The sequence below is a fragment of the Pavona decussata genome, unplaced genomic scaffold (assembly GCF_977016875.1).
Source record: "Pavona decussata unplaced genomic scaffold, jaPavDecu1.1 SCAFFOLD_210, whole genome shotgun sequence".
Lineage (NCBI taxonomy): Eukaryota > Metazoa > Cnidaria > Anthozoa > Scleractinia > Agariciidae > Pavona > Pavona decussata.
The window spans coordinates 483349-508580 of NW_028145615.1; the positions used below are offsets into that span (position 1 = coordinate 483349).

At 38.7% G+C, this 25232-nt stretch overlaps 3 protein-coding genes across 4 annotated transcripts in view; all 3 read left to right on the top strand.

Annotated features, from left to right (window-relative positions):
* The first annotated feature begins 551 nt into the window (after positions 1–551).
* On the top strand, positions 552–5836 carry LOC146460591 (uncharacterized). Its single transcript, XM_085087993.1, has 5 exons — positions 552–871; positions 3142–3453; positions 3799–4122; positions 4818–5084; positions 5587–5836. Exons 1-4 carry the CDS (start codon positions 793–795, stop codon positions 5057–5059), a joined length of 957 nt encoding a protein of 318 aa, XP_084944119.1. The 5' UTR covers positions 552–792; the 3' UTR covers positions 5060–5084; positions 5587–5836.
* A 1472-nt stretch (positions 5837–7308) lies between these two features.
* On the top strand, positions 7309–15102 carry LOC146460592 (uncharacterized). The gene is made up of 7 exons (XM_085087978.1): positions 7309–7525; positions 8061–8141; positions 8861–9049; positions 10318–10491; positions 11807–12426; positions 13230–13539; positions 14082–15102. Exons 1-7 carry the CDS (start codon positions 7426–7428, stop codon positions 14636–14638), a joined length of 2031 nt encoding a protein of 676 aa, XP_084944104.1. The 5' UTR covers positions 7309–7425; the 3' UTR covers positions 14639–15102.
* An 8641-nt stretch (positions 15103–23743) lies between these two features.
* The window catches only part of LOC146460593 (uncharacterized), a 58864-nt gene continuing 57375 nt past the window's right edge, over positions 23744–25232 (top strand). For both annotated transcript variants that reach the window (XM_085087955.1, XM_085087956.1), the window contains exons 1-2: positions 23744–23841; positions 24454–24633. In XM_085087955.1, the coding sequence (XP_084944081.1) occupies positions 24564–24633 (70 nt within the window). In that variant the 5' untranslated portion in view covers positions 23744–23841; positions 24454–24563. The remainder of the gene's footprint in view (positions 23842–24453; positions 24634–25232) is intronic.

A 25232-nucleotide genomic window follows, 5' to 3' on the forward strand; every position in this document is an offset into this window, starting at 1 on the left:
TTGTCTTAATTTTAGCTCTGCCATCCCAACTCTTAAGTCTTCTACCATATTTCTTATTTATTATTGTCAGCCGAGGTGGCCTCCCTTATAAGCCTGATGGTTTCTTGAGGTCTCCTCACCGTTACCTTGACTTGCACTTTGAATGTTTTGCAGGTTTAGTTCTTTTTACTAAGACAAATAACTGATGATGATGATGATGATGATGATGATGATGATGATGATGATGATGATGATGATAGGTTACTATAGTCTAGCTGATTGAGTAAAATAAAAATGAGAAAATTATTTGCGCTCAGCCCCGTCTTCAAAACGAAGCGGCACATCAGTCTGTCCAAAACTGGCAAAGAAAATCGTACGAGTACAGGAAGCTTTGATGAACTTTCAATATATTTATTGTTGTTGCTAAAGGATAATTTCTTCTTCATGAATTCCAAACTGAAAGAATCTCTACTCGTACTATTAGGATTCAAAATGCTTTAACCTGCTTACCATAACCGTCATCTGCTTACAAACGATTTATTTAATGCCATGATTTCACACTAGACCAATTACCAATTAAGGTTTGGTGGCATGGTTCTGGTGGTGTTTTGCCCCTAACACCTTTTAAAGAAATTCTAGATTTGGATTCAAGCACTTCAACAGTGAAATAATCAAATGAGGTCAAGCATAACCATAAGAGAGTCATTTGACCGAGAAGACAAGAATTGTTTCACTTACAAACATCGATATATAGAGAGTGCACTAACTGAAACTCAGCCAGACTTAACGACATAAACTCCAATTTAAGCTAAAATGCGTCGACTTTTTAGTTTGCTAATCTGTGTGGCAATTGTGGTACAGGGAAGGCCGCGGCACCATAAACACAAGAAGGGTACGTAGATTATAGAGTACAACAACATTTAGATAGAACACTGTGGTTTTAATTTTATTTTGAGACTCCTAAACGCATAGTGATGATTTCGCGTGGATTGTTCAACCTGTGTAAAACCCACAAGTGCCTTGTGCTTGCCTATTCTCTTTCGTTGAAGGGTTCCGTTATTAAAAATGACAAGAATACAAACAGAGTAACAATGGGTCTTATCGTACCAATAGGTCATTGTTTTAACGGTGTCTGACTTCACTCAAGAGTGGTTTTTTACTGAAACCTTCTCCTTGCCAACTGACCGACCAATTGTCACGAGATTGAAACGTAAATATCACCAAATTTTCGTTTTCAGTTGCTCAATATCAACAAACACAAAGTACCACAGGAAGGCAGTGATGATAACATTTATGTCTTCAGGGTTTCATGAACAGGCTCAAAAGTTAGAATCACCTTGCACAAGTATAATAAACAGCACAACAGCAAAATGCCGCTCAGTAGCTTTCACTTCAATGGTCTTGATCCACGAACTCTCAAAAATGAAAACCTCCTCGTACAACATAATTAACAATAGCTCAGTGCTTTTATTCAATGACCAAGCTTTTTGTGTCACTCTCAGCCTCATGCATGGCACTTATAGTGTCCTTCTGGTAAGATAAGTTTGGCTCGGTACTCCATTTCATTTCCAGTGGAGATATTTGTGATATTTCCAGTGATGATCAGTCTAGTTCTACGTGATGTCAGTTGTACTGAATGAGTCACATATAGTCAAATAGTTGATTCGTGTAATGCAAGTTTCTATTTAAACTTGAGCTTGTTGATTATCTCCTATAAATGTGACCTTGCTTTCGAAATTAAGAGCTGTTCAACCGGATTGCTAGCGCTTTTGTTTTTCAGTGTTTTGGGAAATAAATTTTACGACTAAGTAGAATTGACTAAACGGATTATACGCGGGGGTTCATTCTTCTGGTAGCATCTTAAAATTTGTCTTCAATCTCTCGACCTTCAATTTTAAAGACACAGATGATCTAGAAGGCTCGAACACGTTATTTTAGAGAAAAACTTTCAAAAGTGGATTAAGACCTTCCGTGTATATCGAAAGAGTATCAGCGAAATAAAGAAATACCTAGTTTATAACAAATCTTACTCTTCAAACTTGGACAATAAAATGCGATGTTTTAAAACTGAGACATTTTTTAAACAAAGATTTTCCAATACTTTTTTATTTAGGCAATAATCTAGTTAAAGGAATAATTTGTGAAAATTGTTGTTAATGGGCTTTTTGAAGGAGATGTCAAGATCAATCATTGTCTATTGATTCGTGTCGTTACTCACAAGCCACCAGTTGTACTGTTGACTTAATTAAATTTTCTGCCTTTCGTGTAGCTGCAAGTGGCAAACTCAATCTAAAAGAGTTTAAGCATTTAATATAATAAAATGGTCTCTAATTGGGTTGTCCTTCGAGTCCTGTTCTGAAAAAAAAATCCAAAGTTTTTAGTCGTGATGGAATTTATCAGCCTGAATCGCATCCCAACTTTTACTTTACATTCTTGTATAATTCAGTGGAAAACTCGAATGGAACAAAAGTTGAATCTCGCCGTTTAACTACAGTTAGTCAAATCCAGAACCTCGCATTTTTTTTAAAACAATGAACATGTCGTCAGGTAAAATCCAGCTATTGAAATAGTCCAAATTTCCATCAAACCTCAATAAATTATTAAGAGTTCTCAAAAGTCGGAAGACTTTAACAAAATGGACCTTACGAGAAGACTCGCTGCTTCAAATTTTACAAGAGTCAGAATCCCATTTGGGGAACTCACTCAGTGCTCCGATCTTCATGATACTGCAAATCAGGCCACCCAACGAGAACTATTAAAGTAAGATTCTTTAGCTGAAAATTTAAGTTGCTGAACGTGTTAGGGAATGGAATTTTATTCTCCGAATTAACGAGCAGTTCTTGGTCTTACGAATATACTAGCAGTCTTTTTTTTGCATTTTAACCGCATATTTGACTCTGGTTACAACTGGTAATTTTTATTTCGACTTATCATGTGGATCTTCCTTCATACGACAAACAAAACGTTTACAAACTCGATATCGAATGCGCAAATAAAGGCTCATATGTGAACGCCACAATAACACTTTGCTGAAGTGTCGTCACACCGTTTTGTATGATAAGCATACGCTATTTGATTTTTTTTAAACGAGCTTAGTACGTTAGGGTTTAGCGTGAGGCGCCCTTAATTTACTGAAACTTATTATCCAATGATTCTCTGTAGCTCATGTAACCAGGCAGGAACAACCTGTACCACAGGCATCCCAACAACCCACAAATGACCAAGCTTGCGACTGCCCTTCACCGAACGTCAATGTGTACAACTTGTGCGTGCACAAGATGGACAAGGACAACGAAGCGACGGGACAGTTGGATGCACATAACGTGGCTGTTTCAATGCAAGGACCTGGGACGATTGAGTTGAACACCAATCAAGTGCAGGTAGCTCCGGGGGAGCCCAAACCTGATCACACCATCAGTGTCATAAAAGATACTCAGGAATCCCAGGCTGTCCATGTGATGCAGGTGCACTCAGGTAAGATGATAAGAGGAACTGAGGGATGAGCAAGGACGCCTATCAGAAGCCATAAATGGATAAACAAGCCAAACTGATTACAGGGCTGATTCCAAGGAAAAGACAATGTTATTTGGGCCAATATTTCAACTAGTATCACAAGTCTTCTTCAGAGTTTCAAATCTGGCCCCTCAGATGAGATCCTCGAACACCCGTGTATGGGGTCTATCGGACAAAAGTAAACAAAATCCCCTCCCCCTCCCTCCCCCCTAAAAAAAAAGGAAAACGAAAAAAATGGCGCGGCCTGGTACGGCCTTGCCGCCTTTCAGTCAACTGTCAATGTTTATCCTTTCGTTTTTTCTCAAGGACATGAACTCCCTGTAGCCCTTCCTTTGTCGGAACTACCCGGACCCAACGCGGCACCAAAAGCAACCAAACCTAAGGATCTGGAACCTGCATCTAAGCTCCCCAAACCAGGAAAACTGCATACAAAGCCACATCTGAAAGCTGCATCACATGAACAGCAGCAACCTCTAAAAGTGCATGCGCAAGAGCAGGAACATGACCAAAAGGCATCCCAAGAGGCAAGAGTTCACCTACACAGAAAAGTCAGCAAAGAAGTAGCCAACAAAGTATTAACAAAGCTTGAAAGCACCTTGCCTGTGCACGTGGTAACTGAAAAGCAAAAACGTAAGTAGAATTAATTCAAGCAATGTTAGAAAGGATACGTCGAGAGAATGCTTCCTTCCAAGGAACTATAGTCTTATTTTGTGGAGTCGAGGTACACGCCTAGTTGTTGGTGGTTGGAATTCTAAGAATGTTTGGAAAATTGCTGAAGTGATTCCATTGTAAGACCTGGCCTTTTGTCGCCAGTCACCTTTCAAAGTAAAGTGTATTACTAACCGTGTTATTCACCAATTCCGCCTGGCCTTGAATGCTGTTGGTCGACCTCGAAAGAAACTTATCAATTGGACCTTTTACAGAGTGTCGTTAAAACCAAAACCAAAATAATTGCTTCCGCCAATCACAACAGACGCCAACAACGCAATGAGCTAATCAAAATTAGTAGCAAATACACGTGAATCCGTGCCAAAGCGGGAAAACGAGCGGAACACAAGTGACAGTTTGTTTTGGTTTTGTTTCTCAATGATTAACAAAGTGGTTTGAGTTTTTTCAACCAATCACAAAGCGTCGCGGAGCAAAACCAAAGAAAATGAGCAATTACTTTCGACACCCAATTGAAAATCGCTCTAAGGGGATAGAGGGGGCTTTTTCTTTAGTATTTTTTAGATACTACGGATAGATGCTCATTAGAAAGAGGGGGGAAGAGGGAAGGGAGTACAATAATTAAACTAATTAATCATCTTATAATTCATCTTATACAGACGAGGAACAAGTTACCAATGGGCATAAGATTAAACTGACTGACGAGGGCAAGCCTCAGCGGGTGTTTGGAAAAGTGGACCCCAATAATGTAGCCATCACAATGCAGGGGCCTGGGTCGGTAGCGGTGTCATCACACCTGACGGACGGAAGCCAAACTGTCATTTTCGATCCCAGGCCTGTAGATCCGTGCCCTGACAAAAACTGTCCCCACCAAAGTGGCAGAAAGAGACACAAGAACTGATCGAGTAAAGATTACCAAGGAAAGGGTGAGTCCTTGAACTTAGAAGATAATTCTTCATGCTGAGCGTCAGTTAAAACTGACTTGGGGGAGGGGGAAATCAGGCAAACACTAAAAAAATAAACCCGCAAAACATTTGTTAAAGGAAAAGCTGGTGCATTAACGTACAAAGCAAAGAAATATCTTGCAATAAAAGAAAATTCATGCAGAGTTTTCCGAAATCAATTGCGGCCGAAAAAATTTGCCACCATGAAAAGGCAACAGACTACATAATATTGGTGTTTGCTAGATAATCGTTAATTTCTATGGGGGGGGGGGGGGGTAAAGTTCGCTTAAGATATTTCCGCGGAAACTTTTCAGGATATTGTTTCGCAGATCATATACTGAAGAAATTCCAAATAACAAAGAGCTAAAATTCGCGCACGGCAGAAATTTTTTTGTAATCTCATCAATCAGTTTCCGCAGAAGTCTGGTGAAATATATGGTAAAATAACCATTCGTGTCATGAACTTTGGATTTTTTCCCTACAGATGCCAGAACATTTGTATAGATTACCTCCTGAGGCATTGTCAAAATACGATCACGGACTGGAAGTCGCCATGGTATTGGCAGAAATTTAAGAGAAGTTACCAAGTACAATTTAAATTTTCTTTAACAATTCTTTGCTGTTACCGTCAATATTCTTTAATTACATAACTTGACAGACGTAAAAGAGCGTACCAAAGAATGCATATTCTCTATAAATTTGAAGTCTTAATAAAAAATACAGTGTTCATTGTAGTGTGTAGTGATTATATTTGGTGCGTCACATTCAAAGGGATTTTTGGATATAGATCCGTGTATATAACTGGTGGGCAGCTTATAATTAGAATGAAAAAGGTAAAAAAGATTTCTTGACACGTACCTAATTCATCAATTAATCGGTCGATCGATCTAATTTGAAAAGTAAACGACCAACTAACCAACACACTAGTCAGTCAGTCAATCATTCAGAAGTGAGTGAGTAAGTAAGTAAGTAAGTAAGTCAGTCAGTCAGTCAGTCAGTCAGTAAGTCATTCAGTCAATCACTCAGTAGTGAGTGAGTGAGTCAGTTAGTCAGTCATTCAGTAGTGAGTGAATAGGTCAGTCAGTCAGTCAGTCAGTCCGACAGACAGAGAGACAGACAGTCAGACAGTCGCACTGTCTGTTCAGTTAGTCAACTAGTCAGTTAGGCAATCGTCAGTGTGTGTCAGATTAGTCAATCAGTCAGTAAGTCAGTCAGAAAGTCGGTCAGTCAATTTACCCATTAATGTTCTATAATGTCTTTTTTCTTGCGTTTCTCAAGTTCCTTGAGGAGCCGGAAATAAATATAATTCTTCGTTTATATCCTCCCTTGTCGGCTTTTTTTTTTACCTCAAACCAATCGAATTATCGCCAACATAGTCCACAAAAAAGAAGCAGTGCGCTTCATGTTCTGCCATGTGTGACAATCCCGTGTGCGCAGATGTTAACTCTCAGGTCACCTTCGTCAAAAGTAATCTGTTTCCAGATTTTCCGTATTTTTGGGCTGTTTAATTATGCATCAAGTGTTAATTATTCCTAAACCGGAAAATGAATAACCCGAACAGTTCCAAAAACGCGCCCAATTTAAGGCCCACTAATAAGGTATCATTTGCGCAGTTTGTTACTATGCAGGAAAAGTAGATCTTAGTAAGGGGTATTGAAGTCCAAAAAGAAAATTGGGGGTAACCATGTATTTGTCAGGGATAAAGCCTCAGAAGAACAGGCGATAATCCAAGTGAATTACAGAAACAAGATGATGCAGTTTTATGAGAAGTGAATGGACCAAAAGTCGGAAGATTTGCTTCTTACTCGGAAACTTGAATAACGCGACAGAAATGCAGAAGTTTTATTATTTCAATAAGCCATTCCGAGTTTTTTTTAACCTCATTATGAAAACGAGGCTTCGTGTGTAGTTTATTACGAAAATTAGTTTTAATTCCAGCATATGCAAACAAAACTAATTTTAACATGAAAAGCTTTGCACTTGGCCTGGCTTTCGTAACGACGTTCAAAGCAACTCAGGAATGGCCTACTAACTGAGTTATCGAATTCTCTTTGCATACAAGCATTGCAACTATTAGATCCTATTTCATTTACAAAACTCAGCGAAATGTCCGGTTCACTGGACAAGAAGTTTAACAGGAGCTTTAATTTAGTACCGGTATGTGTTGGGCATACTGCAGCCTGTTAAAGTAGTAGTGAACAGATTATGCAATGATGTTTTATTAAGAAGGAATCGATAAAACCAGCCACCGTGACAGTGTTATCTACGCCACGTGATACTCGAACCTGTCGCGGTGGAACAAGGGGACAGAAGTGTCTAAAAAATGCCTGTTTTATTTCACAAGCGAGAATTACCTCAGTTCCTCGTACTGTTAATATGTGTAGTATTTTGTCAATGTAAAGAGCACATCGAAGAAAATGATGGTAAGTTTTGAAACGTTTATTTATGAGTCTGTTTTTGTAAACAACGGTAAACAATATACCGTTAAGAAATGTGATTTTGAAAAGTTAATTTTAGTTAAACTGCTTTAATTTATTTCTTAAAAATCACTGTATACCCTCCGTATCTAAAGAAAGTTTTACTAAAGTTTAAGTGTTTGTTGATGGGCTGAAAGAAATGTTTCCCGACAATTTGCTCTTTCTGGTGGAAATTTTAGCGTTAGTTGAGAGGTCAACAAGGGAGCAAACTGTTTGGAAATATGAACAGTTGTTGATAACATCTGTTAAGGAAATAACATTGGTTAAGACACAACATATTTTTTTGTTGTGTCTGCAGTTCTGCTGTTACTGCCTATGTAGAAAAGAGTTGTCAAGATTTGTAGGCTGAGATTTGTGTCCATCAAAACTTTGTAATTTGATCATCATGGCCTCTTTGTTTGCTTTCTTAATGCCACCTGCTTGTAACAGTTCCATTGCATGTACCGGTTGATTGTTTGATGATTAAACGTTTAACCCGCAGCATCTTCAGGCCAAGAAACAGAAGTCACTTCAAACTTCGTCACTATCAGAATCCCTGCACATATTACCGACCATAAAGAAGGTACAGTGCTAGAGGAACTTACAATGCAAATGCTCTTGAATTTTTGAAAATTTGGGAAGAGTTGGACGACGGACACAACCACCGGAGGGTATTGTGCCGTGACAATTATTATACGGTCAGGTACTTTAGGATTTCATCCACAGAGTGAAAAGTTAGAACTAACTTGCACAGGATGAACTAAGGATAGCACTACCAGAGTAGTGCATTTCCAGAGTATTAGTTTTCATCATAGTTAAAACTGAGCACATTGCATACTCTCAATGTTTGACTCTAGAACAGGGTTACACAGATTGAAAAAAAGCTCAAAGATCAGTAAGCTATGTTGAATGTTTTCTGAAAGTCCTGGCACGCTTCTCGGTTTCGAGGTTGAATACAACTACTAGGCGCCTTAGAACGAAATCACTCAAAGATAGAGGACCTTGATTGATTTCTTATTACATTGTAAAATTGACCAAAACTAAGAGGAAATTTTTTCTCTCGCCAAAACGCCTTCCAGCTAGAGGTTATTTCTTAGGAGCCTCTACAGATTCGTCGAGTGTTAAAGAAACGAGCTGATACAAAGGTAATCTGTTATAATTTGACAGATTTGAAGAAACTTCGATGTAAAACTTAAAACAATATAGCCGGACCAGTAAGGAAAATATGTGGTCCCGAGTCACGGGCATATTATGATAAGACGAATATTTTATAAACAAATTAAAACTTGATATACTTCTTAGATTGTACTTACGAAGGAAAAGTTCATCGTCATGGTGACGCGTGGTCTCCAGGCCCTTGCATCCCGGAATGTCGATGCAAGCTCGGTCACGTGGAATGCTCTAAGATAGAGTGCCCGGATTTAAACTGCGAAACGTCAATCAAAAAGAAATGGAAGTGCTGTCCAGAGTGTTTACCGGAAATACAAAATGGTTGGTAGGAATTTGAGTTATCCGGAATTGGATAAGAAGATTTTTGTTGAACGTTTACACATTTTTTCTTCAAGTGATTATGCCGTCTTAATAAACCATTTCCGAGTTGCTGTGAACCTCATTATGAAAGCGAGGCTAAGTGCAAAGCTTTTCATATGAAAATAAGTTTTCTTTGCGGATGAATGAAAACGAAATTTCATAATAAAAACTTTGCACTTAGCTTTGCGTCCCTAACGAGAAGTTCAAAGCAACTAGGAAATGGTCGATTCTAATATTGTACATGTAAAATTGCTTTCAGCATTATCAGGAAGCTACAGCGTCACTCGAGGCTATCGCTTTGAAATATATTTAAAGCCGCTCTATTTAACGTTTCTCTTTCGCGTTTAGCAAACCTCCCGTGGAAATCCATAGTATATTAGTGCATACCGAGCGTTTATTTTTTGTCTCAAATTAAATGTAGAAGTATACTCAAAATGCAGGAAGCAGCCTTAATTAGACCTTAGATTTTAAACATTGTTAATTTTAAAACAAAGAACAAATAATTTATTTGTGGATTTAGTGGTGCGTTTAAGTTAAGAAAACGTTTTTGTCAATAAATGGTATAATTGCTATTTCTAAAGGATGTATTTTTTTTATCAGTGCCAAGAAGTTGCAATCCCAAGACGAGGCTTTTGTTCACTGCCTTCGCATTCAGACCCCGCACCTCTTACATTTTTGTGCCCTTTTTTTGTTATGCGGGAAGCCCGAACTAACGTACTTTGAGATTTTGCTATACTAGAAATAAATAAGTTTCCTCTGGCCGTACCTAATTCAGACTTTTGATGGCTGCCAAACAACTGCGTCCTCGCTATCGCGTTCTCCGCTCCTTGCGGAATATTTACCTGACATTTGAAACAACCAACCGACGAGGCCGGTGGCAGAGTTGGCTTAAATCAGGCGATATTCCGCAGGATTGAGCAAGGATAATTGTCTAATTATTCAACACATTGATAACAAAGGACAGTTAGCTGGAGATGGTTGTTTTTGTTACATTCTTCTCCTTAACAAACAAACAAACAAACAAACGTTTTTCACAGAATATTTCTTGAGTACAGAAGACGAATTTTGAGCGCACTATGACCATATTCGGATAGTGTTACAATTCATTGAATAATAAACCACATTCGCCTGTGTGATACATGTCAGAAGCAAGATAAAATAGTTTCGGTGCATTCCATGCAAACTAATGCGTTAAAAGTCTCAACCTGCAGGTCTTTCTAATCTTTCAGGAACTTCTTGCGGTGTGTGGACGAAGGGTGGGAATAGCAATGGTGGTTGTTGTGTATTTCCGTTCCACTATCATGGCGTCTTGTACTACACTTGTACTTATCAAGACCACGACAATCCTTGGTGTGCAGTCACGCCAAAGTTTGACCGGGACGGAGTCTGGGGAGAGTGTATAGGTAATGCTACCTAACTGAGGAGACCTAATTAACATAAGCTTCATAGTTTCCTTTAGGTCTCCTCGCCATTGTTGCATCTATTTTTGTCTATTTTTTTTTTTTTTTGTTTACATTGTATTTGTGGTGTGGCAATAAATAAATAAATAAATAAATAAATAAATATAGGTAATGCTACTTCGTCTATTATAAACATAGCATAGCTGCTAATGAATCAGTAATATTATCATCTTGGTGCATCCCAAATTGCCCGTTCCGAGGTTGCGCGGGAGATTGGGTCAAGAAAGGTGTCCCAAAGCGTCATGGGGCTGTTTTGGGGGACACAGTTTCCAAAATGGCGGACGAAAACACGAAAGTTCAGCTAGCTGAAAGCGATATTCCAGGTGCTGAGTTGCCTAAACCAGCAGAATTCTGTACTGTGGGTATATTGAAACGATGGTTGTCCTGCAGAGGTGCAAAAGTGTCCGGAAATCGGAAGGATTTGATCAAAAGTTTAGATTACGAGCCTTGCAATGTAAACTATTTCGAAACTATTGTGACATTTACAATTGAGGTCAAATCAATTCAAACTGCCGTCGAAAGCTTCATCTTCTAACGCTTTCTGCTTTATTTTCTTTTATAGAGTAAATGATTACATTAATAATGGGTTATCGTCCCCCAAAACAGCCCCATGACGCTTTGCGACACCTAACTTGACCCAATCTCCCGCGCAACCTCGGAACGGGCAATTAAGCCACTGCAATCGTCTTAATTTTAATACTTCTAGTCGCTTTTTACTTTTATATAAACTGGGACCAAACTAATCGGATAAGTTGGTAAAAATGTATAAATCGTACAGCGCATTCAACTAGATAATTAGGAACTGCTAAATGAAGCTCTGGACACCTGACAAACCGGCGATGCGACATTACTGAGGGTACACACACATACACAAGAAAAACAAAAAAACAAAATGAGATGCGTTACATTTTCCAATTTTGAACTCTTGGCCCTCTCAGGTTCAGCCGTGATTTTGGTTTGCTGTTGTTGGTCGGCTTACACGCGCGCGTGTACTTTAGTATCTCGGCCATCCACATACTTTTATTTGTATACAACGGCAAATAATGAACTCAACTGCGCCAGATTTTTGTACTCTGAACAAGACAGTAATATCCATTGCTTTATTATCAATTCCTGACTACCAAACCAATCCGGCCTGGGATGCTGAAGTCGGCCATTTGTTAAGTGTCGTACTCGCTAAACAAGCAATGGTTATTTCTGTGATATATTGTAGTTTCTTAACCTCTTCATTTTCTTTTATTTCTCCTGTCCTAACCAGATAAGGGTGACGCGAAAAATGCTTTGCGATTCATTTACCACAAAGGACAGACTGCTACAAATCGCGTCTTTGATGAAACAGACAACTTAGTCAACCAGGCTGCCCACAATGCCGTGCAACAAATGAAAGGACAAAAGCCGAACGCAAACGTCACGTTACCCTCAGGTAGCGCAGGTAATGCAACGCAACCTGTGCCAGTGACGCCATCAGCTACGGTTGTAAAACCCACAACATCTGCAAACGCGGGTATTCAACCGACTACCACAGGAATCCCACAGGTAGCAACACCTGTCCCAAACGCCACGGTTCCTGCTAGTTCTTCACAGGGTGTCCTACCTACTAGTTCCGCATCAGTTCCTCTAAATGCTAGTGCTTCAGTTGTTCAACCGTCACCTGCATCCACTCAGCAGCCAACTACAGTCGGGGGAACTACTCCGACTGAACAGTCCTCAGTAACAGCTCCGTCTGCTGTTGTTCCTGGACAATCTATAATACCAGCTCCATCTGCTGTTGTTCCTGGACAATCTGCAATCCCAGCCGTTTCACCGAGTGGTGGTATTCCTCCACAGCCGTCTGTTGGGGTCACTCCTATTTCTCCACCCGTGGTTCTTCCCGGTCAGGTAATAACTCAAAGAAAATGCCGTTTATCGTTTCTTTTTTGGAGAGAATTGATGTTGGGTTGGATCGAATTATTAGTTAGAGAGACAAAATCTGTTTTTTCTATAAGTGGGTATGGGCGAGCCGCAAGTGAAAACCTACAAAAATGCTGGGCAGATGACAGAGCAATCAACAATTATCATATTCAGGGTGTAGTGGTAGATCCGGGACATTATAAAAGATGCGGCCGACGGAGTGGAACCTGAATGAAAAAATTTCGCTAAAATTAAGAAAAATTCCTCCCTCCGGCCGGGGCCCTATTTTCTCTGAGAATAAATCAAGCCCCACATTCCGTACCTCTCCTAGTTCCGCCACTGAGGGAAAGGAGCAATACTTCTAGGTACTTCGTGCTTATGAGTTCAGCGTCATGCAACTAGGAGATTCTGTCAGGTGGCCCGAGCTTGACCCGGTTTCTGTAGTGTTAAACAACAACAGCATGAGTTTTGCCCCCCCCCCCCCCCCCTCCCCTCCCTGGGTGGATAACTCCCATTATTATGTCGTCAAAACCCATTTATACACCTGAGTGAGGAGAAACAATGGGGAACAAACTTGATTGTTTCAGGAAAAATACGACTCCAGAATCCTGGAACAATCGAAGTTCTGAAGTCCAAGGCGTGCACACTAGCTACTACACTCACTTGGCCTCATTATTTATCTGCTTCAGATGTCTTGAATATCACACTTGTCAAATTTGACATCGGTAAACATTATTAGTTATTGCCTAAAAAGCCCAGCTAACGTAGCTGACGTTTGAAATACTCTTAAGCCTGTAGCACCTGGAAAACCAGCAGTTGTATGTATTCCAGTGCCTGGGGTGACAAACCTACCTGGTGCCGGTGGGACTCCCCCTCTTGGACCTCAACCGGCCGCACAGCCTTGCCCACCGGGAGCACAGCCCACCCAGCTGCCCAGTCAGCCATTTCCAGTGTCACAGACTACCATTGATCCCGGACAGACCCAGGCCCCTGGTCAGGTCGTGCATGAGGTTACCACGACAGAGATTAATCCAACGCACAATGTTTCAACTACGGAGTATTGGTTCGGCAAAGCGAACGAGACTCTAAACAGGACCAACGGTAAATGTTTTACTTGAAAGTTTCCTTCATTTCTCAGAATCAAACCTGTAGTAAGTTAAAAGTGAACTTAACTTGGGAAAATACTGTTGTGTGGCCATTCAAGCGAAATCCCTGTAGAATTAGTTTTCTGTGTTGTTTTAAATTTCTCTGATTCTTTAATAATTTATGATGAGCCGAAGGAAGGAGGAACGCGACGGAGGTTTGGAAATACGATCTTTATTATCATAGAATTTGGTGAACTTTTGCTTTGAATTTCTCTAAGAATAATTAATTTAATATCTGCGCTTCGTTTTTTCAACCCCCTTCTCGGTATTTGTAAATTGGATGAGATACTCTTCCCCGTGTTGGATAAATTACTTCACGATGTCGTTAAAAACAAGTTAATACTTGAGTATTCAGTGCCTGGTTCTAAAATTGCGCCTGCCCTATTGGTAATGAAAGGCTTCGATAGCAGGCAACTATCACATTCATACGTCGGTAAATGTTCGTGAATACATGAAATCAGCGCTATACTATTTTTTGTGACCGTTCTCTTTTCATAGATGCTGCAAACCAAACCTCGAGTATAGCTGCGACAACCGACTCTCTTAGCAACTCGTCCAACAGCGGACTTAGTAACCAGGCTTTGTACGGTTACCAAGCTGCCTCGTCCCCGTACACATATCAGAGTCAGAACCAGGTCCCTTATGCGGATCAACAGAAAGATTCACAAGGTTACACATCTTATAACACACCCGGATATAAAGCGTATTACGATAACGCCGCTTACCAGCAGAATGGGGCATCGCAGGCACAGGACACGGCTTTCCAGAATGATTCACAAGGTTACACATCTTCTAATACTCCTGAGTACAATAGGTACTACGATAACACCGCTTACCAGGAGAATGGCGCATCGCAGGCACAGAATACCGCTCAACAGAGTGATTCACAAGGTTACACATCTAATACTCCTGGTTACAATGGGTATTACGATAGCACCGCTTACCAGGAGAATGGGGCATCACAGGCGCAGACCATCGCTGGGCAAGAGAATTATTATTCAGACCAACAACAGTACCAGACTCCTTCAGATCAGGGGTCATATTATTCCGGATAGCGCCTCAACTACGTGGCGATTTATTTGGGACCTTAAGCAACAGGAACACTAAGGGAAACATCGCTTAAGTTCGTGCAGACGGTTTTTCATAAAATTCGCTTAAATCTTATCATTTTAAACTAACGTTTTGTAGGGAACGTAGAAAGATGTACCAAATGCGTTGGTGATGTATTTCGACGTAACTCCAAGGAATGAAATTATCATAGCGTCTTCATCTGTTTCATCTGTTAAAACTTTGGAAAATGTTTTCCAGCTTGTCATATCATGAAAGGTCTTGAGTTTTGTGTCGTAGAGTTGTGATGCTGCAGCTTCCTTGCATAGAGTGAGATTCCATGTCATTGTCAATACCCAAATGAATTTTAACTTGTTATTTTTTTCTGCCGTTTTTATAGAAATATTTAGTTTTTCAGTTGTGAAAGCCACGACTTTAATTTACTTTCAAGGTTAATATGGTTTGTTTTATGAAGAAAGTCTCCTTAATCTATTTTCTCTGTTTTGCCGTTTCGATTCAGGTCCGGGGATATCGTAAATAATAATTGCTCTGTACTACTAAAGGTAGGTCATTTCTGAGTTAAATTGAACCTCATTATGAAAGCGAGGCTAAGTGCTTAGTTTTTATTACGAAAATTAGATTTTATTCATATGCAAATAAAACTAATTTTCAGATGAAAGGCTTTGCAGTTAGCCTCGCTTTCAAAATGAGGTTCACAGCAACTCAGTAATGGCCTATTATTATGATGCAACTAGCATTTGAAGGGCTGTATATCTTCACACGTATTCGTACTGTCGGGGGGTGGGAGGTGGGCAGGAGAGAGAGAGGGGTCTGAGCTCCATCCCACTGTTGTTCTTCAAATTAACTGCCCTCCGTATTATTACTTTACAAAACAGTACCTCGTATCACATATTTTCTTCCCAACAAAAACAATTTTCATATTCAGCTACCGCAGCGAGCCCTGGATAAAATATAATTCCTTTTTACACAGAATGAATTTTGATTATTAATTGTCCTCCTTTGAGTAACATTCAACAACACTGAACTATACATGAGTCAGAAATGATTGAAGAGTATCAAGTAATTTTTAAAAACTTTAAAACTTGGGTGTTCATAGGATTTCCACGGTAGAGTACCTGATGGGCCGCTCGACTAAAAACCCTCTCTGCAGGTTGGAATAGACCTGGCTGAGAACTGAACAGACGGTTAACTTACTGGAACGTTCCTAAATATCTAGTTTGCTGAGATTTTTAATAAAACACTGGTTCTAGCTTGGCCAAAAATGTCTCGTTTGTTTTTCCTGCCTGTCATGTCCCCTGTCAGGCTCGTAAAAAATCGTATTTGACTTTTCGCTCTAACACCGTCTTTACCAAATGAAATTTGAAGTAGCGCGCCAGGAAATAACGTCGGCTCTACAGTTAATACAGAACTATTTCATATCATAACAACTTGGCGGCGTGATCAACAACAGCCGGAAATCTGTCTATATTCGCAGGCTAAAAGCCCACAAGTGATAACGTACGTGTCTCCTGTTTGAAGTCATTATCATTATTATTATTATTATTATTATTATTATTATGATTATTATTATTACTATTATTATAAAAAATCAAGCACAAATTTTTTAAAGAAAAAAAAAAAACAAATGTCATCATAATAATAATAATAATAATAATAATAATAATAATAAAAATAACAATAAAAACAACATATTTATCAACATATTCCAAGCAATTTACAAGTTAAAAGTTCCAATTCCAAAATATCCAATTCACAGAAAATTATTATTATTATTATTATATATCAGCGAAAAAAGAAATCGTAATACTCGGGAACTATTTTACACAGAACATGAGCAGCGCTCGAAAAGGCCGTAAAATACATATGGGCCTCTCCAGGCATTTTTGTCCAATATTATTACCCTCTTCCGGAAATTTGGAATATCCTCTCAATTTTTCGGTGACATTCACGGAAAAGATTTCGAATTTCCCGAGTTTTAATATCCTGCTGCACCCTAATTATTTCATGTTTCCCTAACATTTTTTTCGAATATCTCTCCAGATTCGCAATGGAATTTCCTATGAAACAGGCCCTTGATCTTGGACGCCTGAGAGTTGCAATCCCCCGTGCCCGTAAATGTATTTATCGATGTTACTCAGCTAGTGTTTAGTGCAACATACGATTAATTTCCTCTAAAAGGGCAGTTGAGCAGGTTGAGTACTTCTGGCTTCTAAACGGCTGATTAAAACGCTGATGCTTAATGCTGATTTTTAAGGCACACTTTTCTACTTAAAAATCGTTTTTTAGCCGCCAGCCTCTTAAGGAAGTTTGTACCAATATTTGTGTCCCTTGTTTATTAAATGGGCTGAATCAGAGAATTAAAACGGAAACAGAATTCGAAACACTTGACAGTTAAAATATAATTTCACAAGAGAATGTACACTATGTTACGTGTTAACTATAGAAGTATTTTAGGCGTGCTTGTAAGGTGTCTCTAGGGACTAGCAGGGTATTTAATGTTTTGTAAGTTATGCAAGAACCACTCGAGACATCTCTGTAGACTTCAGTTTTTGAAAGCGATGTCGGATACTGAACGAGCGAGCGTTCCTGTTACGACCTCGGAAACCTACAAACCAGGAGATCCAGTGTCAAGCAATTTCTCGTTCTTCGAATACAGCCTTAACCAACGCCGAAACTTTGCAGTTGTTTTCGCAGCTGTTGGACGAAAATTTGACCCTGAAATTTCCCGCATTTAAGCGCGACCGTGATGAGAAAGAAGCAGCCACTCAGTCACAACTGAAGAAGCTTAAAACAGAGCAAAGGCCTCTAATTCATTTACGTTTAAAGGAAACAAAGTGCAGTAGGAGTTCAACGTGTTTCCTCTCGATTTAGTGGATGGCGAAATTTCTGATCTTCTGGTAACGGCAGGGTCAGTGGTTGAGTCCGATTTCCACTCAGTTTCAATCTAGGGGATTATGGTAAGAAAAGGCTTATATTATATTTATTTTGTTTAAAAAATCTAAGGTTAATTTGAGGACACCAAAACCGTGCTTTTTTTTCTTACGTGGTTAGTTTGTTAGTTAGTTTTCCGTTTGATATCAAATCTCGGGTTCTCATAATAGGTCGATTTTACGTGACGTCATGGCGGCCATGTTGGTGGATAGGAACAATAAGATTTTATATTTTTTCCAAGATCATGAGGCCCTTAGCGCGCTATTGGCGCCTCCAAGCTTTTAGAATAGCAGTGTACTTGGATCATGGTCTAGGCGTATCCTCAACAATCACCGATTGTTATTCTATGGCTGTCAAGTCCGACTTAATCAAACCCGGTTTTGTGGCCAATACCGAAAAAAGTATACGGGTTCCAGCTCAGTCTCTCAGGTGGTTGGGCTATCACTGGGACTCATTTTCTATCCCTGAGGACAAAATCAACAAGTTACAGTATCAGGGTCCCAAAGGGGTCTAGGACTCAGGGTCTCCGGGCCGAAAAATGCAGGTCCCTAGGGTTCCAAGACTGACTAATCGGGGCTCCAGGGCTCCATGGCTTTTATACTCCAGGGCTTCGTTTAGCCAGAATCATTATTTATATGTCTGCCTCCAAGTAAAGACAGTTTTGGGTTTCGGGCTCCAAGAAACAACTTTTGCGGCTCCGGAAACTGAAAGGTTTTGGGTTTTTTTAAAATGACACAAATCCCTGTGATACTGATTCTTTTATTTCGTATATTAAGAGCGGTTGTCAGTAACTTTCGAGAATCCGGCGACAGAAGCGGAAATTCGAATTTTTTTTTATTTGCCCCAAAAGACCCTTTTGGTGAACTATTTTCAAAAATAATATTCAAAAGTTCCAGCGAATTTTTATTTTGGCAAAAATTGGGAAAGTTCGAAATCGGCCAAAACGCGACCGATGGCCCGATTGAAATTATGCAAATTACTACATTTTTAAAACTCTCGTTCAAGACAAGGTAGCGTTTTCTCGAGTTGACACTTTCACAATCGTTTTTACATCCCCTGTACTTGCTTCTAAACTATATTTTATCTCGACCTGAACATTCTTTCATTTAAAGTTGCCCACGTAAAGAATACAATGTTTGCTATTCCTTAGATAGAGTGATTTTTGCCATATTTCAGATGACCATATCATCAAGGGTATACAAATATACTGGTAATGAAATCACTTTTTTGAACGGGCAATTGTTCTTATTTATCATGTTAAAATATTTAGTTTGGCCCGCGAAAAGCGAGCGCGCTAGGTCGAGATGTGTGGAATGCACTTTGACACAATTCGCCATTTCAGTACTTCATGTTCCTCCTGTTACTTTGCACTTATCAATACACTTCACGGAAGCTTTAAGATAAAAGCCAAGGTCTCTGTGTTCATTTCATGCTTTTATACACGTAAATAACTAGCTTCAAACTTGAGTGCTCCCCATATTAGCATTAGGTTATCAAATGATTCCTTTCAGGTAAAATTTTCGAGTTTATATTGGGCCCTTCAAGCGAGATGAAAGAGCCGTTCGCAGGGAAATAACTTGAAATCAGTGAAATTAATACCCTGTCTCTCATATCATGCTACACTTTTAAGCTAGAAAGTGTAAATGCTCCCTTTTTACGTGACCCAAAACAAAATTTGCCTAAAATATTACGAATAAAGTCCACCACAAGAAAAAACTGAAAAAATCGCGCACCGACGTAAATGTAAACATCAGCCGTTTCTCGACTTGCTACATGGATGAAACGCGTCCGTTATTTTACCCCTGTATACATTTGTGATCAGAAAGTAGAAACAAAAAATCTTCTCTATGCCCATCTGTATAAATGCACTCGCCAATCAGGCTTTGATTTTCTGTATGTTGTCGAAAATACTGAAGAATAGTGCAACATAATAATTTGTTACTGACTACTTGACTCATTCAATCACAACCGGGTACATGTAACACGACTGGAAACTAGATATAAAGAAATGCTGTTACTTGTCTGCAATCGTTACTCACATTATATCTGGCGATATCACATCCCCGAGGCAAGGCTGAAAATTGTCTCAAAATCCGCATATTAGAGATTCAAAGTTTTGAACAACGCAACAACTTTCATTGCGTGACAAGTGAAATGTAATACACAAGCGCGCGAAAAGCACCGGAATAAACAATGTCAAAATTCGAACTTGTGATGACAGTGCGAAAATGATTTTTGAAATTACAAGAAGAAATTGAGGCAAGTCAAGGTCTGCAAGGTATATTTGATTGCCGGATTGAAACGAAAATCATGTTTCCTCCTCTCCCCCCAACCCCCCCCCCCCCCCCCCTCCTGGGGATTGTACCGAATTGTCATCATCAACAACAACAACAACAACAACAACAACAACAACAACCTTTATTTTCCTCAAAATAAAGCCGAAATTAACTGAAATGAAAGTAAACAAATCAAGAGCTTTCGAAACCTCAATGCAGTATTTCAATACTATCCTCAAACAAAAAGTTTGGAGGAGAGTGAAGTTTTTTTTTTTTTCGCCATGGCACCTCTCCGTGCGGATCAAGCTCAAAAAATGCGCAAGATTTGTAATGTGTTACGCTTAATCAATGCAAAAAGGACGTTCGCTCGCACCTATAAAGGCACAAAAGATCGGGCCTGTAAAGAAATTCAGGACGAAATAGTGTTGTTGCTAGGGCAGGTAAAGTGTTTTCATTTGAGAGGAACTGAGAGCATGAAAGAACATTTTATTTCATTCTCTGACTTTCCCTATTTTTTTAAACAGAAATCCACTGCTATGCATTACTTGACTTTATTCCAGGAATTATGATTTACGATTGAAACTTTCCGTTCGTCTTTATACACCACCGAGAAAAGTTAGGCCTTCGTGTGAACTGGAACAGTCAGAAACCTTTAACGACGAAGGGACACCGAGGAATGAACAGCAAAGAATCGCTGTCATTGTCAATGCATGTACTGTGGGTTAACCCAATCCAAGTGGAACTCGTAATTAAGTTATATCTTCAACCATGCCATATAAAAACCAGTATAAATTGAACAATCACTGGACTATGGTACACAGGTTCAAAAGATACTCTCACTGGCCTTGTAAAAGGCTGTTCGTATGGTGGATACTCTGGAGCACGCTAGGAGGATTTAACAATGATAACGTCAGACTTACACAGTGACGGCCCGTAAGAGATAACACCGTCTTTTAGACCGAACACGAAAATCTGAGAAATACCTGTCGTGCCCCTCATCCTTTGACACTAGTGCGCGCTAGAAAATAAAATTAAGGTTAAACTCTTATCTTAAAATTTGATCAGCCCTTCCGTAAGCAATAATGCAGAATAATGTTGTGTATTTCCAGTTAACATTTTATCGCCATCATTGACTCATCTCAAACAGACATTAAAGCTAGGTTTAACAAGTTAACCTAAAAAGAAGTTTTTTTTCGTTCCATTCCGTGATGGTGAACGTCCTTATTACATTGATTTTAAAACCGTATAACACATTGCAAATATTGCGCACCTTTTGAGGTTGATCCACAACTTTTGCGCGTTGATCCATGGCGAAAGACAAACTTCACTCTCCTAAATATAATAGCTTTTTGTTTGAGGATAGTATTGAAATACTGCATTGAGGTTTCAAAAGGTCTTAATTTGTTAACTTGATTTAAATTAATTTCGGTTTTACTTTTCCTGTAATGTTATTTTATTGATGAGAATCCGGCACAAACAAAACAGAGTGAATCTCAGAAGAGGAAAACTACATGATTATTGTTTCAGTCCATTAAATATACCTTGCAGACCTTGACTTGCCTCAATTTCTTCTTGTAATTTCAAAAATCATTTTCGCACTGTCATCACAAGGGCGAATCTTGACATTGTTTATTCCGGTGCTTTTCGCGCGCTTGTGTATTACATTTCACTTGTCACGCAATGAAAGTTGTTGCGTTGTTCAAAACTTTGAATCTCTAATATGCGGATTTTGAGACAATTTTCAGCCTTGCCTCGGGGATGTGATATCGCCAGATATAATGTGAGTAACGATTGCAGACAAGTAACAGCATTTCTTTATATCTAGTTTCCAGTCGTGTTACATGTATCCGGTTGTGATTGAATGAGTCAAGTAGTCAGTAACAAATTATTATGTTGCACTATTCTTCAGTATTTTCGACAACATACAGAAAATCAAAGCCTGATTGGCGAGTGCATTTATACAGATGGGCATAGAGAAGATTTTTTGTTTCTACTTTCTGATCATAAATGTATACAGAGGTAAAATAACGGACGCGTTTCATCCATGTTGCAAGTCGAGAAACGGCTGATGTTTACATTTACGTCGGTGCGCGATTTTTTCAGTTTTTTCTTGTGGTGGACTTTATTCGTAATATTTTAGGCAAATTTTGTTTTGGGTCACGTAAAAAGGGAGCATTTACACTTTCTAGCTTAATAGTAACGGTAGTTTGGAAGTGTAGCATGATGTGAGAGACAGGGTATTAATTTCACTGATTTCAAGTTATTTCCCTGCGGACGGCTCTTTCATCTCGCTTGAAGGGCCCAATATAAACTCGAAAATTTTACCTGAAAGGAATCATTTGATAACCTAATGCTAATATGGGGAGCACTCAAGTTTGAAGCTAGTTATTTACGTGTATAAAAGCATGAAATGAACACAGAGACCTTGGCTTTTATCTTAAAGCTTCCGTGAAGTGTATTGATAAGTGCAAAGTAACAGGAGGAACATGAAGTACTGAAATGGCGAATTGTGTCAAAGTGCATTCCACACATCTCGACCTAGCGCGCTCGCTTTTCGCGGGCCAAACTAAATATTTTAACATGATAAATAAGAACAATTGCCCGTTCAAAAAAGTGATTTCATTACCAGTATATTTGTATACCCTTGATGATATGGTCATCTGAAATATGGCAAAAATCACTCTATCTAAGGAATAGCAAACATTGTATTCTTTACGTGGGCAACTTTAAATGAAAGAATGTTCAGGTCGAGATAAAATATAGTTTAGAAGCAAGCACAGGGGATGTAAAAACGATTGTGAGAGTGTCAACTCGAGAAAACGCTACCTTGTCTTGAACGAGAGTTTTAAAAATGTAGTAATTTGCATAATTTCAATCGGGCCATCGGTCGCGTTTTGGCCGATTTCGAACTTTCCCAATTTTTGCCAAAATAAAAATTCGCTGGAACTTTTGAATATTATTTTTGCAAATAGTTCACCAAAAGGGTCTTTTGGGGCAAATAAAAAAAAATTCGAATTTTCGCTTTTGTCGCCGGATTCTCGAAAGTTACTGACAACCGCTCTTAAGCTCTTAATTCATGTCAATATGTAAGTGTACTAACCTGAATAGAAAACCTGCTGCTTAAAGGCGGTTAAAGCAAACAACGCTACTAGTCCCTGCTCGCTTGCTCGTGATCTTTGATCTTTCCCTGATTGATTAACCTAAACATCAAATTTGAAACGAAAACTTTTACATTCGATCACTAAAAAAGAAATCAAATTCGACCGTTAGTGCCGGGAAGCAGGTCGACTTTAACTGATAAAACTGACTGAATGTTTTTGATAACTTTTTAAATTAAGCTTATGGCTGCACAGGAAGATTTCTTTAAAATTATTGCAAATGGTCGAATTGCTAATGTACGTTGTGCTAAAACATTGTTTCTGAAATTTGTCAGTGAAATAATTATGTCAAAGAAATTAAACATAAACGCAAATGTCATTTTCCGTTGCCAAATCAATGAATCGATACAACGTCAATGAAAAATTTCTAAAACAAGATAGGAAATTCACTGTTAATTAAATCAAAATTGCTGCGATCGCGGAGGCATTATGCAAAAAAAGTACCATCGGGAAAGAGAAAAGTTTAAACCAGTCCAACGTAATCGATGTTTTGACTTGCGATTGGTATATTAGGCGTGACACAGCCAGAAATGCTGATAGTCCCCTAATATTTTCACCACTAACATCGCAGAATAGTCACAGAAAAAGTACACTGAGCATGCGCAGACAGCCGGTGTCTTATTTGATTACATACGTGGCCTACCAAATACGCATGCGCCAATGTCAAGCTCGCATTTTTGTTAACAAAAGAATTAATTATTTGCTGGCTTGAAGGTTCAGTGTAGAAATGTCGTTTTACGACACAGCGAAATGGAGGTGAATTTTAACGCAGTGATAACGTAACAGCAATCGAGGATAATTTTTTACTCAAGGCCGCTTTCAAAGGTAAGATTGAAATTATCTATGCGAGTTAAATAGTTTATCGTTTTACTGTATATATATGGATCGCCGAGTGCCTTATATTATATGACTGACTGATCACTTCCTGACGGCTGGCAACAGTAAAGCGAATATTTTCTCGAAGAGAATAAAGAAATTAGAAGAAATGTTTAATCAAGAAATTTACAAACCTGTTGAGACTACATTCAAGAATAATTTTCTTACTCTCTTGAGATCGCTTGTTATAATTTTTTTGAAATAATCCTTGAAATGCCCGCGAAACTTTAGGCAATGGATTTGGTATAGGAAACAGAAGGTTAATATAAAAAAGTCATAAAAGTTCATCTATTTTATTAACGGTAGTTTGTAACTAAGTTGAAATCTGTCCTGATTCCATTTCTTAACGTAAACTGTCTTGTGATGCAACAGGTTCCTTAACATTTGTAGAAATCAATAAAGCACCTTTCAAAGATACGGGTAGCGAGAATTCAACGACGAAACCAAACTCAACTTGACAAAATATTTTCTCCGTTTACTTTTAGAACCCCCGGGATATACTACCGTGAAAATGGTTTCTTAAAGATTAGATGTTAAATGTCTTTATTGGTTTGTTTGCAGGAAAAAAGGCAAGAAAGCGAGAGGGAAAAAGGCAACATACAACTTTGCCGCCATTTCTCTCGATCGCCGATAAACAACGGGGTATTTACTTAGGATAAAAGCAACTAGCAATGGATTATCAGAAGTGGATCAACGTTCTCTCTGTACTGTACTTTTTCCAAGTAATTACAGCTTCAGATGGTAAGATATAGAATGGTTTGGTGCCTTGAATATACTTTAATAACGGAGTTAGAAATTTGCGTTTGTCAAATGCGCGATTTGAACTAAAATTTGCTATAAAACGTTATCTCAAAATAGCATAACAGAATGTCATGAGAACTTTTAATTCAGGCTAATTTTTTTCCTAAATTCACTTAAGTTATGATCATGAGGGAACAGTTTAAATCTGTCGTATTCTTCATCAAGTTAGGTTATAACGTAAGCTGAAGACTTTTTATTGATTTAATATATATACCTACAAGGGAGATTAATTCGGTTCTTCAATTGTTTTTTTTTTTATCAGAAAGGAGAAACAATCTTAATTGTTGGCCTTTAGCGTTTAAAAACCGGATTAATTTCTCAACATATAAAAAAAAAATTGGTCCGTATTTACTCAGCAGTTAAAGAATTTTTGAGATTTTTTTCTTTCCCGCCTATACTTGAATATTTTATGAATTATACTCTTAAGACAAAAAAGAACTGGTGTGACACCAAAATCAATAACGCCACCAGGATAACGAAATTTGAAATCTTCATGAAAACTCTTCGAAAAACTCCCTTAGGTTTTACATATTTTAGTT

Bases quoted from the DNA above. Each gene is read 5' to 3' on its own strand.
- LOC146460592 (XM_085087978.1), top strand. From the start codon at position 7,426: ATGCCTGTTTTATTTCACAAGCGAGAATTACCTCAGTTCCTCGTACTG. The intron at 7,526-8,060 runs GTAAGTTTTGAA...TTTAACCCGCAG, and splicing joins GCACATCGAAGAAAATGATG to CATCTTCAGGCCAAGAAACA. The intron at 10,492-11,806 runs GTAATGCTACCT...TGTCCTAACCAG, and splicing joins AGTCTGGGGAGAGTGTATAG to ATAAGGGTGACGCGAAAAAT.
- LOC146460591 (XM_085087993.1), top strand. From the start codon at position 793: ATGCGTCGACTTTTTAGTTTGCTAATCTGTGTGGCAATTGTGGTACAG. The intron at 872-3,141 runs GTACGTAGATTA...GATTCTCTGTAG, and splicing joins GCACCATAAACACAAGAAGG to CTCATGTAACCAGGCAGGAA. The intron at 4,123-4,817 runs GTAAGTAGAATT...CATCTTATACAG, and splicing joins GGTAACTGAAAAGCAAAAAC to ACGAGGAACAAGTTACCAAT.